The sequence below is a fragment of the Ursus arctos genome, unplaced genomic scaffold (assembly GCF_023065955.2).
Source record: "Ursus arctos isolate Adak ecotype North America unplaced genomic scaffold, UrsArc2.0 scaffold_7, whole genome shotgun sequence".
Lineage (NCBI taxonomy): Eukaryota > Metazoa > Chordata > Mammalia > Carnivora > Ursidae > Ursus > Ursus arctos.
Window position 1 is genome coordinate 49,915,383 of NW_026623089.1, and position 17,783 is coordinate 49,933,165.

General features: G+C 45.9%; 2 protein-coding genes across 5 annotated transcripts; one reads left to right on the forward strand and one right to left on the reverse strand.

Moving 5' to 3' along the window:
• Nucleotides 1-72: 72 nt before the first annotated feature.
• On the forward strand, nucleotides 73-13,246 carry COMTD1 (catechol-O-methyltransferase domain containing 1). Of its 4 annotated transcripts, none has more exons than XR_008958099.1 (8): nucleotides 73-301; nucleotides 457-584; nucleotides 842-947; nucleotides 1,038-1,156; nucleotides 1,258-1,312; nucleotides 1,569-1,702; nucleotides 2,660-2,800; nucleotides 11,078-13,246. XR_008958099.1 is itself a non-coding variant. In XM_026504519.3 (7 exons), the coding sequence occupies exons 1-7, from the start codon at nucleotides 79-81 to the stop codon at nucleotides 2,717-2,719; spliced, it is 825 nt and encodes a 274-aa protein (XP_026360304.3). In that variant the 5' UTR covers nucleotides 73-78; the 3' UTR covers nucleotides 2,720-4,924. The 4 variants fall into 4 exon arrangements, 2 of the variants coding, with proteins under 2 accessions (XP_026360304.3, XP_026360303.3); XR_008958098.1 differs by lacking the exon at nucleotides 11,078-13,246 and adding an exon at nucleotides 3,012-4,924; XM_026504519.3 differs by lacking the exon at nucleotides 11,078-13,246 and having other exon boundaries at nucleotides 2,660-4,924.
• VDAC2 (voltage dependent anion channel 2) lies at nucleotides 4,373-16,232 on the reverse strand. The gene is made up of 10 exons (XM_026504521.2): nucleotides 16,069-16,232; nucleotides 15,815-15,869; nucleotides 14,678-14,746; nucleotides 13,817-13,866; nucleotides 10,436-10,588; nucleotides 10,291-10,343; nucleotides 9,454-9,681; nucleotides 8,463-8,613; nucleotides 6,412-6,469; nucleotides 4,373-5,124 (listed from the first exon to the last, which is right to left on the reverse strand). Exons 2-10 carry the CDS (start codon nucleotides 15,843-15,845, stop codon nucleotides 5,033-5,035), a joined length of 885 nt encoding a protein of 294 aa, XP_026360306.1. The 5' UTR covers nucleotides 15,846-15,869; nucleotides 16,069-16,232; the 3' UTR covers nucleotides 4,373-5,032.
• Nucleotides 16,233-17,783: the final 1,551 nt, after the last annotated feature.

Below are 17,783 nucleotides of genomic sequence, written 5' to 3' on the forward strand. Positions count from 1 at the left end.
GCGCAGTTCCGAGTGCAGCCACCAGATGGCGCCAGGCTCGTTCTAGCGGGGCTTGCAGTAAAGCTGTGCGGTCGCCAGATGGCGTCCGAGACCTCACCTCCGCGGGCAGCGCCGGGACAGGGCGGAGACTGGAGGGCAGGCGGGTCCCAGTGCGGGCCCAGGAGCCCCAGCCAAGTGACCTGTACGTCGCTGCCTCCTGGCCGCACCATGATCCAGCCCATACCCCGGCTCTCTGTGCCCGCCGCGCTGGCCCTGGGCTCGGCCGCGCTGGGCGCCGCCTTCGCCACCGGCCTCTTCCTGGGTGAGTAGGGCGGGGCCTGCGGTACCCCCCGCAGAGCCCCGCAGGCGGGGCAGGTGCGGGAGCCGAGCCCCGAACTCCGCGAGGCTGGGTGTGGCTGAAGCTCTGCCCTGGCGCCCCGGAGTCCCAGGCTCTGACCCATGACCCCTCCCCGGCAGGGAGACGGTGCCATCCCTGGCGATCCCGGCGAGAGAAGCGCCTGCTGCCCCCTGAAGACAGCCCCCTGTGGCAGTATCTGCTGAGCCGCTCCATGCGGGAGCACCCGGCGCTGCGGAGCCTGCGGCTGGTCAGCAGGGCCAGGGGCGGGAAAAGGCGCCCACCTCGGACCCAGCGGGTCCCACGTGGTTGTGTGACCTTGGGCTGGGCCATGGCGTTCTCGGGACTTCCGGGACACAGCTGGCTGGGAGCGGTGGGCGTTCCCTGAGGGCCTGTCCCGGAGACCACGCCCACGGCCGCGCACCTGGAGGGGGTTGTGGACCCGGGGAGGAGCTGGGTGACTGGCAGTGCTGGCGCGACCCTCTCCCCTCCACCACCGCGACACAGCTGACCCTGGAGCAGCCGCAGGGAGATTCCATGATGACCTGTGAGCAGGCCCAGCTTCTGGCCAACCTGGCGCGGCTCATTAAGGCCAAGAAGGCGCTGGACCTGGGTAGGGCGCACGGCCGGGATCACTGGGAACCAAAGTCACCGGGATGTCCCCCGACTCTGGCCTGAGCCTGTCCATGTCCCTTGCCCCCAGGTACTTTCACAGGCTACTCAGCCCTAGCATTGGCCTTGGCTCTGCCCCCGGCCGGACGCGTAGTAACCTGTGAGGTGAACCCGGGGCCCCCGGAGCTGGGGCGGCCCCTGTGGAGGCAGGTGAGTGTCCCACACAGTTGAGACCCTCATCAGGCCCTTGGAGCCTGGCCACTCTCAGCTCCAGAAGGGCCTTGCTGGCTCTGACCCCACTCCTTCCGCAGGCTGAGGAGGAGCACAAGATCGACCTTCGGTTGAAGCCCGCCCTGGAGACCCTGGGTGAGCAACGGAGTGGAAAGGGCCTTGGCGCCATTTCCAAGTGGGGCCACTGGGCGCGAGCTAGTGACCAGGTCGCTGGGTGGGCTTGAGGCAGTGATAGCCCCCTGCCTCCTGGCCATTCGGCCACATGCTGGGTGGCAGAGCACCCCTCCAGGCCAAAGTCCCTGAATGGTCACAGCGCCTGGGCGGGCCCGGGCAGGGGCTTCGGACCGCTGGGGCAGCGAACTCATGCGCATCTGCCCCCCTCCCCCGCAAGATGAGCTCCTGGCCGCGGGCGAGGCCGGCACCTTCGACATGGCGGTGGTGGACGCAGACAAGGAGAACTGCACCGCCTACTATGAGCGGTGCCTGCAGCTGCTGCGCCCCGGAGGCGTCCTCGCGGTCCTCAGGGTAAGGGAGAGACTAGGGGGAGAAGAAAAAACTCGCCAGGGCTGGGTCTCCCGTCTTTTCACTCGGCTCCTCCCTTTGCCCTGCCCCCATTCCACAAAGCCCCGCCCAGTGCACGCATGTAGTCCCCTAGGCTTTCCCCACCTGGGGTCCTTGGTCTCCAGCTCTGGCTCTGCCCCTCGCTTAGGCACCTCCCCCTCGGCCCTGCGCCCCCCCCCCCCATGATGCCCCGCCCCTCCACAGGTACTGTGGCGCGGAGAGGTGTTACAGCCTCAACCTCGGGACACCGAGGCTCAGTGCGTGCGAAACCTGAATGAGCGCATCCTGCGGGACGCCAGGGTCCACATCAGCCTCCTGCCTCTGGGCGACGGCCTCACCTTAGCCTTCAAGATCTAGGGCTGGCCCCCAGCGGATGGCCTCTAGGGAGGGGACCTGGGAACCCCAGACACCAACCCTGAGTTTTAAATTCAACAATAAAGTGGGGCCTGGGACACGATCTTCTGAGCCTCCGTATGTTGCGCTAAAGTGAGGTAGGGAGGGAAGGCCCTGCACTGGTAGATTCTAAAGCAGAAGGGGGCCTTGAGGTCACAGATGTCATCCCCTCCCTGGCACAGTCCTAAGGGCCACTTGGCACCAGGTCTATAGCCCGAGTAGGAGCCTCCAGCTAACTGGAGGCAGGATACAGTTTTCATTGACCTGGCCACATACAGGACCCCAGCTCCTCAGGTTTGCCTCCACTCCACAGGATCTGAGGGCTGGCTGCTGCATAGAGCGCCCACCCCTTGGTCTCCCTCCTACTTCACTTCCTAGGAGGGGCAAGTGAGTGAAGGTCTTGTTTGGTGAAGCTATGACTGGAAACCCTATCTGGGGTCTGAGAGGAAACCGGCCTTGCAGCAGACCAGGCTTGCCACTGGGCACTTTCATAGGTTATGACAGTTCTATTTGCCCATATTTTCACAGAACTGTCAGCTCAACCTCACCTCTGCAGTGGAGGCTCTGCTCAGTGGACATCACCTCTGAGAACCAGGCCACTTGACTTAAGACCTGAGGACCTCAAGGTTGGAGTGTATATCCTGTCCTCCCCTGAAGTCCTGGAGGAAGGTGAGGGACTGGGTGCGATCACTGGCCAGAAACGTGTGAAATGGGCCTAGAGGTAGAAGACCATCAGTATGGCACTTTTTAAAAGTTCTGCACAGGAAGAGGAATATAAAATTAGGCTTTCCCACATCAGCATCTATGGGAGGTGGTAGACAGGGAGCCGAGTGCTTCAATTCTCTCATTTATTTGGGCCTCCCTAATCCCAATCCCACAGGAAGATCCTATCGCTGCGCCACAGATGAAGATCAGGTGCAAATATTGTGTTTTTCCGCTAACTGCATGAGCCTAGAATACAATTAGGTTTCCACCACTGGGCTAGGCCTGGGTGCTAGAAGGCTGGAAACTATCAGAAACAAGGCCAGAGGAGGCCACAACTGGCAACTTCCACATTCCTACACCTCCTGAAACATACCTGTCATTTTATGCAACCCTCTGGGCCCTGGTTTGAACCAACCTTCTCTCCTCCACATGTTTAAAACGTTATTAGGATGCACCTGGGTAAATACATCGTTTACTCTTAAATATATCTTTGACCAACTGGTAAGTCACTTGTGCCACACCCCAGTCCTGAGAACATGACCAGGTAATCTCCAGCCACACTGAGGGAAGGCCACCTGTTAGCTGTGGGGCAGGTCATCCAGGGGGCTTCAGGAATCACAGGCCTATGACCAGTTGCTCCCCACCAAGCAGAGTTTCAGAGATGTCTGCTGGTCTACTTCACACCTCTCTTGAGTATCCTAAAAGCAGATGTGCTTTCACACCTAACTTGCAGACATCTTTCCCTGTTTGACCTAGCAAAAGATCCTGACTCAAGCAAATCGGCTCAAATTCCAACTGTCTGCCATTAAATCACGTGTGTCTTATTCACATAGGCCATTCCTGCCAGTCCCCTTAGCACAAACAGATCATAAGGAGCCTTTTATCGCCACAGTGTGGAAAGCTTGCTTTTCTGATCTCTCATCAGATTCTTTCTGACCTGGAAATTTTCAGCATGTTTCACTTTTTTGGGTGCTGAGTCTCAAAGTACTAGATTTCCTTCTCTTAGGCTTCAAACGGTACCTCAGGTCTAGTAGTATAAATGTGTTGAACAAGGCTCTCCCTTCTCTAACCTTTGATCACATCCTTCAAACTATCTTCTCCCATCAGAAACACTTGCTCTTTCCTACTTTTCCAACCAGAATCATCTATTAATTTCTGTCATTCAGCCCAAATGCAGATGAAGGCCAGTGGCCACAAAGCCTGAAGGCACTGCTCTGGTCTCACACTTAAACCCAACCCTTTCAGCCAGTGTCTGCCTAGAAAGGAAAGACTAATGACCTCTCACGGAGGCACACACACTCCCTTCTCACAGTCCCTCTGGTTCCTGACACCTCACTCCATTTGCCTACACCTCGTCCCATCCCACCTAGGGCCTCGTTCACTTCCTGCAGCAACAGCTCACAAGGGTATGGTGTATGTGTATACAGCCGTCAGCATCACCCCTTCATTTTCCTTTCTTCATTACTTCCTCTCCAGCCCCTCTTGGGATCAACAATGATCCAATGGAATTCTGGACAAATTTACAAACTGAAGATATAAAGGCATATATCCTCTTTATTGTAGTCCAAAAAGTTCACGGAGTTACTTTAGGGACACAGAGGACTTTATGGCACAGATTTAGGTAAAAAGCAAAATGCTCACCAGAAAAATAATGTACTAGCTAGATACAAGGGAGATCTGACCCTGGCAAATGTTTAAACTCTGCAAATACTTGGAGTCATTAGTTATGTACACTTGTTTTTATTCATAATCTGTAATGTTTGGTGATACCAAAAGTAATTCTAATGATGGCTGAATTTAACAAAAAAATTTTAACCTCATCCTAAAACTTCCACTGATCCATCTCACTCAATGGCAATTTTCCATGTTAATAGGAACATAAAAACAAACATGCACACAATTGCACAGTTTTCATAAAGGTCTATTTCATTATTGGTGGGTAGCGCATTTAACAGTTAAATACATTTAAATAATGTATAGGTGACTGCATGACTGCAGCATTGGTAACTAGATAGATAACCAATTCAACTAGAAACCAGCTAACAAGTAACTGTCTAAATATTTAAAATACAGCTCTTGTTTAGATCATCCTGTTTTGATCACCTTCTTGGGGGGGAAAAAGCCTGCTGGTCACACTGGAAATATATTAAGGCCAAATCTTCTGATATCCATTCCCAGAGGTTTCTTTCAGCTGGATTAAGCCTCCAACTCCAGGGCAAGCCCAAGTTTGTGGCCTCCAGCATTAATGCTCTTCCCGTCTACCAGAGCAGACAGTGTAAGCTTGACACCTGTAAACAAAAGCAGGCAACCGTGATTTGCCTGAAACACCTCAAGAGTCTGCAGTCTTAATAATCACCCCAGAGCCTGCCTGTCCCTCCCTCAGCGTGTCAGGTGACCTACTAGTGCCAGCCACCAGAGGGCACTTGGGAGTCCCAGAGATACCAGAGAGAACTCAAGTAGTCCCATCCTAGATTAAGGGATCAAGTCACAGAGCATTAAAAATGTTACTGATAAAGTTCAAAGTGCTCTAGAAAATATAGCAACGTTCAAAACACTACCCAGACTATAAGACACTAAAAGACAATCATAATTGGACCAGGACAACTACAATGAGGAGACAAGTGGGGGAAACTGAACAGACTACATATTCGTATTGCTCAACTAATGGTAATTTCCTTAGCTGTGACAGTGCTATAGTTATGAAGAAAAATGTCTTACTCTTGGGACATGTGTGTTAGGTAGATATGTTTACATGTCCGCAAAACATACATTTAAATAACTGAAAAGGGAATATGGAAAAAGGAATTATGCATGCAGACATGGAGAGAGTTTCAAACAAATGTGGAAGATGTTAGTGAATGTGGGGAAGGGTATACAGGTGTTCTTCATACCAGTCTTTTCTTTAGGTTTCAAAAAGGCCAAAACAGAAGTCTGGGGGAATATCCCTATTTGAAGGGGGAGGGAGTTCCAAGTGCTTTAGAACTTGCTATTCAAATGGTGGCAAGAACCAGTGATGCTGGCATCACCTAAGAGCTTGTTAGAAAGACAGAACTCTTCACCCCAGATCTGCTGGATCAGAATGTGCACTTTAGCAAGAATTCCCAGCTGATTCACACACACTGAACTCTGATCAGTACTGCTCCAGAAAATACAAGGCTCAAAATACACATAAAATAAATGAGACTATAGAGACCAAACAATGAAAGCAGTGAACCTTGATTAGAGAAATAAACACTACTACAAGGCATTTCAGGTACAAGTGAGGAAAGTGACGACAGAATGGACAGTAAATAATATGGAGTAAGTTATTAACTTTCTTAGGTGTGATAATGTTATTATGGTTATGCAGGAGATCAGAACGTTCTTATTTCCGCGCAGACACACGCTGAAGCATTTAAGGAAGTATCAGGATAGCTGCAACTTCCAAACAGCCCAGCAAAAGAAAAAAAGAATTTAAAAAATTGTGGCAGAAGGTAAACGTGTTCATTGTACTCTCTGAAAGGTTTACAAAGTAAGAAGCTGACAAATGAAAAATAATTTTTAAAACACCAATCCTACTTATTAAGAATACTCACCAGGCCTCAGAGTCTGAGTGTAGCCCACTCCAATTAAACTAGAGTTGTTGACTTTTGCCTAAAATAAAATGCAATAACAGCTGTAAAAAATTTTTTTGAATGCAGAGTCAAAGCCCCTGCAGGTTTCCCTATTATGCTGTCAGTAGGACACAATGTTCTTGGTAGTATAAAGGTGACAGCCTCTGGGATCAAAACAGATTTGGGATCAAAACAGATTTGGAAATTATTTGATGCCTTCGCTCTTTTACAATGTGTAACATCGAAACAGTCCAGAGAGAGAAATACGTAACTACAGGCAGAAGTCACATAAACAGCACCTGTGTTCACATGGCAGTAGAGCCAAGTCTTCAGAAGCCACCAATGACCACGTGAGCTATTAGTCTAAGGAAGAAATGCCCCACTAGTGAACACGTTGTGCCCAACAAATTAAGAACCTGAAACAACTGGATACAAGTTTCTCCTATTTTAGAACAGAAATAAACCACAAAACTGATGGGACATTAAGCAATACTTTGGGGGCGATGCTTAATTGGGGGCATAGCAGCACTACTTAGATGGGAAATGCAAGATACACTTCCAAACACATCCTCAGAAGTCACTCAATGAGGGGCGCCTGGGTGGCACAGCGGTTAAGCGTCTGCCTTCGGCTCAGGGCGTGATCCCGGCGTTATGGGATCGAGCCCCACATCAGGCTCCTCTGCTGAGAGCCTGCTTCTTCCTCTCCCACTCCCCCTGCTTGTGTTCCCTCTCTCGCTGGCTGTCTCTATCTCTGTCAAATAAATAAATAAAATCTTTAAAAAAAAAAAAAAAAGAAGAAGAAGTCACTCAATGGCACACAGATACAAAGTTGCCTTCCCATTTTAGGCTATGAGAGCACTACACTGGCTGGCATGAAATCCGCGCTGCTGCCGTAAACATACACTTGAAGAGAACAGCGATGTAGCTACCAGGGAGTAATGTACTACGTGAATCCTAAGGTTTTCACTGCAACAATGCAGTCAGAAACAGAGAAGGGAAAATAAATTAATCACTGCCTTGCCAATGGGAAAAGCATTCCGGATGCCTCTCGTGCTCTCTGATTACAGCTGCTAACATAAAATAAGAATGGGGCTAAAAGCTTAACTGCCCAAATTATCAAAAACATTGTTCTCAGGAATGAATATCACTTTATGTAACAGAAATAACTCTTGTGGAAGGTTTAACTTTTTCATTCCCAGTACATACAGTACAGGCAGTGCCTGACCTGTAAGACTGACACACAAAACAGCTGCAGCTATGCCTGAAACTAGAGCCAGTGCCTCACACTGTCAGACGCTGCGCTCCCTCCTACCCCAAACCCACTATGACTGAAGGAAGAAGTAGCAAAAAAACCCAAGGACAGGAGTAGAGTGTCCATCCACCCCCAACGAACCCAGGATAGGTGGGAGGGAGTCCCTGGGGTGCAGGACTTGTAATGCTAAGGCTGGAATAGTCCCAGGCAAAGCAGGATGAACTCGCTGGTCACCCTAGACAGGAGGGAAATCAAAAGACATGCAAGCCCAATCCTGGCTCTCCCCCATTTCCCCCGCTCTCCTTCCCTAGCAGAGATCCAAGTCCTTTTTCTTCCAAGTTCTGGTATCTACACCTGCAAAATGGCATTTGCACCACCAACCTCTAAGATCAAATCTAAAAGATATTTTGTAAACCTTAAAGACAAAGTCAAAGTAACAAAGTATTATTATTCCACACAGAAAGACAAAGTAACAATTAAAATACTATTACTCCTGGCCTAGGGCCTGAAACAATGGCTTCCCTGGGCTTAGACAGGCTTGGAGCTCAGGGTTATTATCTACACTAATTGAGTAGCTTTTGAGGTTAAACAAACTGTTGTGCCCTGGATATCAAACACTGCCTCCACAGAAAATGCACGCAGCCTTACAAATTCTCATCTCCATCTGTGAGTAAACTAGGGAATGGGTGAGCCAAAGTTCAAATTTTCAGCACAATTCAATATACCAAAAGATGAATTCCCACAACGAAAGACCCCATTGTAAGCCCACAGTAGTACTCACAGAAATGGAAGCAGTGGGATCCAACTGGTATTTGGCTGCAATGCCAAAGCGAGTGCTGTTGGTACCTGATGTCCAAGCAAGGTTTACTGAAGTGTCAAGATCTTCACATACTTTTTGATAAATTGACCCTCCAAATTCTGTCCCATCATTCCTATAAGATATTTTAAATTTGTAAATCTAGAACAAACAATGTAATGTCTATGGCACTAGGTTGATATTGTAGCATTATAGTTAAATAAAAGGCATTGCTCACATGGGGCCGTAGTATTCCACTGAAAACTTTTAAAAGGTCTTTATATCCCAACCTATGCCCCAAAATAAGAGGTCATATAAATCATGATACATCCATCCAATAGAATTACCATACAGCCACTAACAATCATGTTGTAGAATACATAATGCTATAGTAAAATTATTAAAATGTATTAAGGTAGGAAAGAGTTATAAACCAGCCTGGTATGTATTTTATTTATACACACACACGATGAAACTCCCAAACATTAACAACAAAGAGTATATATCTAGGTGGTGGGATCATGAGAAATTTTGGTTTTCTTCTTTGTACTTCTGTTATTTACCAATCCTTTATTTTATAAGGGAAAAAAATTCTTAAGTCATTTTCACAGATACATCTAATTTGGGTTAGGTAAAAACACCAGACACTTTAGGCAATCCCACCAACTCAGTACCTCACATATCACAATTAAGTCAAATAAACACACTGGTAATTTGGTAACATCTTAGCCTTTACTAAAAATCTAAAGCACATCAAGCCTCATATAAAACAAACATCTACTCTCTCAGCACCAAAAGTCAGACTAACATTTTTTACTATATACTTTGAGAGGTGCCCAGAAATGCCCAAGGATGATGATCTATTTGTGTTAAGAGAAATCCTTTAGATTGTACCTAGATTCCTAAGAGATGACAGGTGACATCAGTATCATCCCCAGGTCATACATCACAATAATCCCAGAAAAGAAATACTCACACATTAGTGTGTAGTTGGAAGTCCCCAGTCCTGTAGCCCACTGCAAAGTTATTTCTTGTCAGCTTTGATTTGGCACTGTCAAAAGTCATCTGGTACCCGGCAAGCCAGCCCTCGTAACCAAAGACAGCTGAACCATGGATTGCAGGTCCAGCAAAATCAAAGTCAACATCACAACCAAGGTTTATACACTCCCTCTTGTAAGAAGACTTGATTTTACCACTTTTCTTTCTGGAAAAAGAACAAACTGACTTAAAACTGATGCCAGTGGGAAAGATTTACATACATAACTTCTGCACAAAGGGCACAAAACAGATTTATTAACAGCAGTATAACTGGGGGAGTAAAAGCAGTAGCATAATCCTAAAAAGTAAAGAAAACATAGCTCAATGAGCTAAAAAACAAGGGCACGGGGGGGGGGTTACTGGACTTTTACCACCACGAGAAGACTGCTTTTGCAGGACTGACAATCAGTCACAAAAGCCTATTAGAGACATGTTAATTACCCAAGTTAGTCCACAATGAAAAAAGACAAATATCTGAAGGGAAGCCAACAATAGCAACCACAGTACTCATGATGCTCCAAAGGCAGAAAGAGAAATTCACCACCACAAGGCAGTTAAGTAAGCTATCAAACAGTAAATGTGCATCTTTCCTAAAGAAACAAGAGAGAAATGCTTTTAAATTTAAAACAGATAAAGGGGCACCTGGCTGGCTCAGTTGGCAGAGCATGTGGCTCTTGATCTCAGGGTCCTGAGTTCAAGCCGCATATTGGGTATAGAGATTACTTAAAGATAAAAATGAAATTTAAAGCAAACAAAAATGTCTGTCCATGCTTACCCCGTGTTTGGTGAAAAGGTGGTATCAAATGTCAGTTTCAAACCTTGACAAATCTATTTTGAAAGAAAAAGAATTTGTTTTCAGCTTTATTTCCTTTCTGAAATACAAAAACAAACTCATACTAGAACACATGTTCAAAAGGTACCTGGTCTTCAATTGCGATTTCTGTTCCCAGGGTGTTATCAGTGTTCCATTTTTCTGTGAAAGTCAGACCATACTCACACCATTTATATTTGGTCTCCAAGGTTCCAGTAACTTTACCAGTGTCCGTATTAGATGAACCAGACGTTGAGAATTCCTAATAAGACAATAAATGACTTCATGAACTTTCTTGTAAGCCTAGAAGAATCACTGCCTAGCTTACACAAAAAACCCACTGAAACAGTAATTTTACTAATCCTTTTTTCTAGTTTCCCAAATACTTCTACACTCTGCTACTGTATGTACAAGAACAAATTAGCCTGTCAGTTACTACTAGCTGCTGCCTTATTTACACATACTTACATTTTCAACCAATCAATGACAAGTTAATCTGTATCTAATTCTCAACAAACTGTTTTAAGGGAACTTCCTTAAAAGGTGATTTTATTTGGAATTCCAGAATCAGGATGGGAGAGGGGAGGAACGAACATTTTAGCACTGTATCCAATCTGCCTGATATTAAATAAAACACTGTTAAAGGTCAGTATTGTTAATCACAGACCCCCATCACTAAAATGAGCACTCATAATAACTGACACACTATTAGGAAATGTTTCCTGAAAATTCTTTTTTTTTTTTTTTTTAGACTTTATTTATTTATCTATCTATCTATCTGAGAGCAAGACAGAGCACGAGTGGGGAGCGGGAAGAGGAAGAGGCAGGCTTCCCTGCCCAGGACCCGAGGATCATGACCTGAGCCAAAGGCAGATGCTCAACCCACTGAGCCACCCAGGCATCCATTTCCTGAAAATTCTTGAAAGGGAAAGCACCCCACTATAGGAGTTCATGTCATGAAAAAAGACTTAAAAACTTTGGTAACCCCAATATTCTGTTTTTCTGAGATAAAGAGTCTTCACCAGATTTCATACCTCCCCAACCATCTTTCACATTCTCATTTAAAAAGAAAAAAAGTAGGGAAAGGGAATTATAGGAGATTTACTCTACAGCTGATTTATATGATACATAATGTAAACTATATTCAGTACAACAGATAATATCAGTAGAAAAAAATCTATTTAATACAGGTATCAATTTGAAGTGCATTATATAATCTTATGTTTATAGCAAATACAAGTAACTTGCCAGTCCCTAATTGCACAGCAAGTGAAAAAGGCATAATATGGAGGGCTTACTGAAATTTAAAATCTGCTACAGAACATCTAGAAATCTAATAACCTTTCAGAGCTTGGTAGATAGATAGGCAAACTTCCAAGACGAAAGAGTAAAATACCATTTGAACATTCTGATTCACAATTTGTCTGCTAATGATGGCTACATACTTTGGCCCACTGACAAGGCAAATCTAAATAGACAGCTGATCCGAACTAATAGAGAAGAGAACTCGACCTCAAATTGTGATGCCTACAAGAGTGAAAAAAATATCAAAAACTGTATTAATAGGAGAAAAGGCCAATCATCCTTCACTTAGAAAATAGAACATTTGAATAACTATTGCTCTGCAGTGAGACAGACTCAATCTCCTGAAATAAGACACTTAAACAGGAATTTCAAGTCAAAGCTTGGCATTCAATGCCCATATTAAAAAGCACCGGATTATGTTAGGAAAAAATGCTGGATATAAAATTAGAGGAGTCCTGGCATCCAGTTCTGGCTGTCATTTGCTAAATGAATAACACTGAAAAAGACGCTTAACTCTTCTGGGTCTGTTTCCTCAAGTGTAATAACAAAATCTACCTCTGGAGGATTAAACTGGACTGGCACTGTGAAAGCTCTGCACATTTTCCTGTGCTCTATACAAAAGAAAAGCATTATTAAAACAATACATATGGAGCATGTTCTTCTAGCAGATACTTGGAATGGGAAATGTGTAGAAGTAGGTATTTTTAATCCTGAATGACAATGATTAATGACTCTTGAGGCCCAACCCCCTACCACCTATAGATTACGAGCCAGCCTATATACACCCAAGGAATCCTCAAGACACAAAATCAAGATCACACAGTGGGACCAGAATTGGGCCAGATGACACCACTGGCCAAGCTTACACCCTTCACTCCATCACCAAATACTCTGGCTTCTACATTCTGGAATGAACTGGACAACTCTGCAGTTTAGGTGAGAAAACAGAACCGGCTGTTAATAGGACTTATTTGGGGCCAGGCACATACTACAAGATCAGTACCACGCTGAGGTATACATTAAACAGAAATCAAAAAAACTATATGGAATCCAGATCATATACATCCTTCATGATCTTAAACCTAATTCCAAAAAACTTTTAACCATGTCCACAAAAAAAAAGTCTTTTCTCTCCAAAAAAAGACTTTGATTAACCAAACTAGTACTAGATATGCTTCTCTCAGTGTTCCCCAGTTTAAAATTTATTTTGTATCTCCAACCAGCAAGTAATAAGCTTTTTAAACACAATGATTGAGTCTCCCTTTTTTGGGAAGGCCTTTCGTGTCTCAACTAGTGCAGAGCGAGTGTTTATAAGGGACCTCAAGAGGGTAAGAGTGGGAACACAAAAAACAAACACTAAGTCACTGCTCTGTACCTTGTACAAGTAAGTCGCTCAACCACAGTGAATATACTCAGGCTTCCTTCCAGACCAAAGAAGCCAAACGACAGATATGACCAATATAAAACCCCAGAAATCCAAGTCTGGGCATTAAAAAACTACAACATGAATAATTTTAATAAGTATCAGTTATATGCACTGAGGGAGTTAACAACAAGAACCAAAATATAACCAGCAATATTCAATATTCACACACTATACCCAGTCTCAAAAAATTTTTGAAGAAAAAAATTACACAAAATTAAATTTTATTTTACTTCCTTTGAGTTAGGCAGAATTAAGACATCCAAATATCAAAATATTAACATCTTTAAAAATACTCAAATCAGGACTCTCTAAATTCACAAAATTCACATGGAAATCTTCCAGAGAAAGCAGCTAGAATATGCCCTTTCTATAAATGATTAGGACACTCCAATTAAGACTTACTGAGTATTTTTATGCCAAGAACTCACAATGCTTAATAGCATAAAAAGTAACGATTACAAAAGAGTGTAACAGGTTCCCTTATTTCAAGCTTGTAATCTTACAGAGTAAACAATCCAAACAACCAATCTTTTCTGAGTTCCTTGTGTGTACACAGTAATATGGCAAAAGACCACCTGAAAATCAGAAATTATATTCAAAGCCCAAGTAAATCAAGTTTCATGCAAATCCCTTAAAATAAAATTAACTTCTGCCTCTTCTTCAAGATAAAATGGGTAGACATTTTTCAGTGGTGACTCTTTTATGGGTTGAAAAATCATATAAAGGCTCATCAGAATTTATGAGATATCTAACACTCACCACACCACTGCATGACTTTGTTTTCACATCCAGTTTCACCAACCCAAAACCTTCAAGTAGAGAGCAAAAAATAACAGAATGATTCCTTTGTATAAAAGACGCATACCAATAGCTGACAACACATTAAAAAAAAAACACAAAAAACAGTAAGACTTCATATGTTCAGAGGGGCATAAAAATGTGGATTGATAAACATTTAAATGAAAAAAAATTTAATTATCCTATATAAACTAACATACACAGCATAGAACATCTCTATGCAGCTTTGCCTAGTGTTCTGGTGTTTATCTGGCACAAAAAATTTTGCTTTCAAGCCATTTTAAAAACCTAAATATCAGATCAGAAAATCAACTCAACTTAAATCTCAGAACAGCCAATAGTTTATTATAATACAGCCATTTAAAACAATTATCCCACAAAGGTAACTTCCTTTGGGATTAATAATCTAAATAACTAGGGAAATAACCTAAAGTGGAGGAGGTTTATGTGGAATAAAACCTGCAAGAAGAAAACCCAAATTCATTTTAAAAAAACTCATAACCCACTAGGAGTCACCACAAAAGCAAAACAGTAATACATAATTCTAATCAACCAAGGCCTAAGCTATATCCAAAGGAAATGAAAGCACAGTTGTTTTTTTCTTACAGGTAAAATCCTTAAAATACAGTTTGAAAAAACTGGAGGAAACTGAGCTAGAGGGAGATGTGGATTATTACAGTACTATTTTAAGAGAAATTCTATCTAAAATGTATCTCATAAATGAATACACCAAGATATTTACAATTTGAAAAAAATTATTAATTTCCCCCAAGCAATCCAAACACATTTCACTTTTGATATGAAAGAAAAAAAAATTCTTACCAAATCCTTTGTTGAAAATATCTCTGGCAGCTTTGCCAAGGTCAGCATACGATGGAGGAATACACATTGCTAGCGAGAAGAAACATTCCAGCGTTAACCTTCCTGTTCTTCCACTTTCTGTCCAGGAACTAGATTATGACCCACTACTATCCTTAAATTCAAGCAGTCCAACTTGTTGAAGACACTTTTGATACTACCAGGAGCTACAGTGAAACTATACTTTAATGATCCGTGAGATATCACCAATAAAGATTTATTTCTAAACCATAGGTGGCTACACAAACTTGGGAGATTCCTTCCAAAACACAAAAAACAGACTTTCTATTCCTAAATTTACCAACAGCCTCTCACTTCTTAGGACCCAACTAGTACAAAGGATCAAACACATACACATAAATATATCTATACACACATATCACAGATAATATCCCAAATTCACTGTAATGGGCTGATTTAACCAAATGACATAAAAGCAACACCTAAGACAAGGCCCTCTCCCCTAATATCTCTCTTAGTATCCTCAATGAGTTCTTAAACCAACATTCTGGAGTGGAAAGAGAAAGGTAATTAACACTCTGGTCGTTTAAATGCTGGAACTTAGAAAAAACACGATCATCTAGGTTTCACTAGTGTCTACATCAACTAAAAATCAAATGGCACTTCGAGCATATTAATATGACACTCAAGTCCTCGGCCAATGCTACTCGGCTTAAGGGCAAGCAATCTGAGGTGGTTACACCAGCTCATTCATTCTACAGAGCACGTCCACGCCCTTAGGAGCACATGTAATGACCTTGCGCTCTCACAAAGGGGGTTACTACTTCCTCTAAAAGAGTGACCCAATCCTCCAAAGGCCGAGGTAACTTTTTGCTTCTGAGTTCGTCAAAGGCACGTCCTGGAACTAAAGGTGAATGAGGCCAAAGACCAACTCCCCTTGCCTAGACCCTCCATCCGAAAACCCGCAGTCCAGCCCCTCCTCCGCAGAGGGAGAGGATCAGACCCTAGAGTGGCTACCGAAAGGGGGGAACTTCCAAGTCCCTGGCAGATTAGGGGAAAGAAGTTGCGGTTTTCTGGTCGACAGTCTTCGACTGTCCAGCCAACCCCGCCCCATCCCGCAAAGATCTCGGCTCTACTTACGCCGCGCGCAGCTCTGTCCGTAGGTCGCCATGGCGAGGCCACAGGAAGAGGTGATCTGCGGGAGGGACAAGAAGTGCGGTCAGCGGGGTTCAGAAGCAGGTCAAGGGGCCAGAAGGGGGTCTCACACACAGACAGGCGAGGAGCCACGGGGCAGCGCGGCCATCTTAGGGAGCCAGGGCCGACCCCGAGTCTGGTTCAGGCGTCCTGCTTGGCCGTCGGGGCCTAGGCAGTCAAGTGATGCGGACGCAGCGTACCTGGTGGTCTCCTGAGAGGGGCCGCTACCGCCGCTGGGCTCGCAGCTGAGGCCGCTGGGCTCGCTCACGGTCGGGCGGTAGCTACCCCGGCTGGAGGGCGAAGTGAAGGAGACACCGTTCCGCCCGCCGCAACCCTGTCCTCCCCCCGCCAGGACCCCGCCGATGCCCCCGCGGCTGTCCGCCGCGCCGGCCCCCGCAACGCCGCCCGCTGCCCACCCCAACCTGCTCCAGAACGGCCACGAGGACCGAAGACACCCCCGCCCCCGGTGTGGGCTGCTATTCTTCTTCGGCGGGGGCCGGAAAGGCAGAAGCTGCTGGACCTCGGGTCAGGCAGCGACGAGGGCAGCCCCAGAGGCGAGGGGGCGGGGAACGGCGGAGGCAGCGCGGTAGGGACTGCGCGTGCGGGGGATGGGGCGGAGGCCCCGCGCGCGCTCCTCACGGGTGGGGTGGGGCGTCAGGCGCGTGCCCGAGCGGGGCCCGGCGCCACTGGGCGCGGCTGCGCACCACAGGGGTCACGTACAACTCTCCAGCTACCCTTCTCAGCTGTGGCTATCGTGCTCTGCGGAGACAGTCTCCGTACGGGGCATCTGGAAGGAGTCAGCTGAGCGTTACCCGGTGTACACTGAGCACGCGCAGCGTGCGCTTCTGAAAGACTCTCTCTCCAGGCCCAGGGAGAGCGAATGCGGCACGGGGGCGCCACCTCCAGCCCCACGCGCACTCGCTTTCTTCGTCCACCTCCTACCGAGTTGTAATTGCCAGGCTGAGCCGGACTCCGCCGGAGAGGCTTTCCTGGGGTGACTCTCCCAGAGCAAACTTGAGCCTGCCTCGGGGTGCCCCGCCCCTTTTCCTCGCTTCTCGCCTTAGGGTTCCTCTTCTGCCGCCTCCGGGTTTAGAGGATCGTGCCGCTTTGCACACTCGCACAACCGGAGTTGTCTTGATGAGTCAAGCCTGCTAGAAAATTTAGGAGTCTTGCTGACCAGGCATTAGAATGTTGCACTCGAGTTCCTTGAGTGTGCGCGAAGAGTGAGGAAGCTAAGGGGGCGGGGGGGGGGGGGCGGAGGACGAGCCGTCTAATGAGAAATAGGATCAACTGAAGCTCTGGAATCAATCTCCAATCTCAGCATTTTATCTTCACAGTATCGCAGTTCCCTCATCAATAAAACAACACGTTTAAGTGAGACGAAGTGGTCTTTAATAGCCATTCAGCCACACACAATGAGCAAAACCTACCCCAACCCCCATCTCCTCTGGCTCAGAAATCCACCTCTACTCAAATGCTGCCGAGGTTCCACCTTCCTCCTAAACCAAACGATAGCTATATAGACTTCCACAAGGCGAACCCAGATTAAAGGTGCATCCTAGTGGACTACCTCCCATGTGCAAGCCCAGCCAGCAATCTTGCCTGGTCATGGTAGGAACTACTCCTGCAAGGGATTAGCAAAGGAAGAGTCTCTGCTCTGGCAACAGAAACACTGATTAATTCCTTCATTCAAGCTCAGACAGGTTGAGCTGAAAGCAGCCCAGCTGCACTAGAACTGGTTGTGTTCTCTTTTGTGAACCTGATGGCAGAGACCAAAGTCTCCTCCGAGATACAGCATAACACACCACCTTCCTGGAAAACCCAGTCTGTGCTCAGTTACCTCCATTACCTGCCTAGCGCTTATTCACACTGTGAACTATCTGTAGCATTTTTAACCCCCAGAGAATTTTACTTT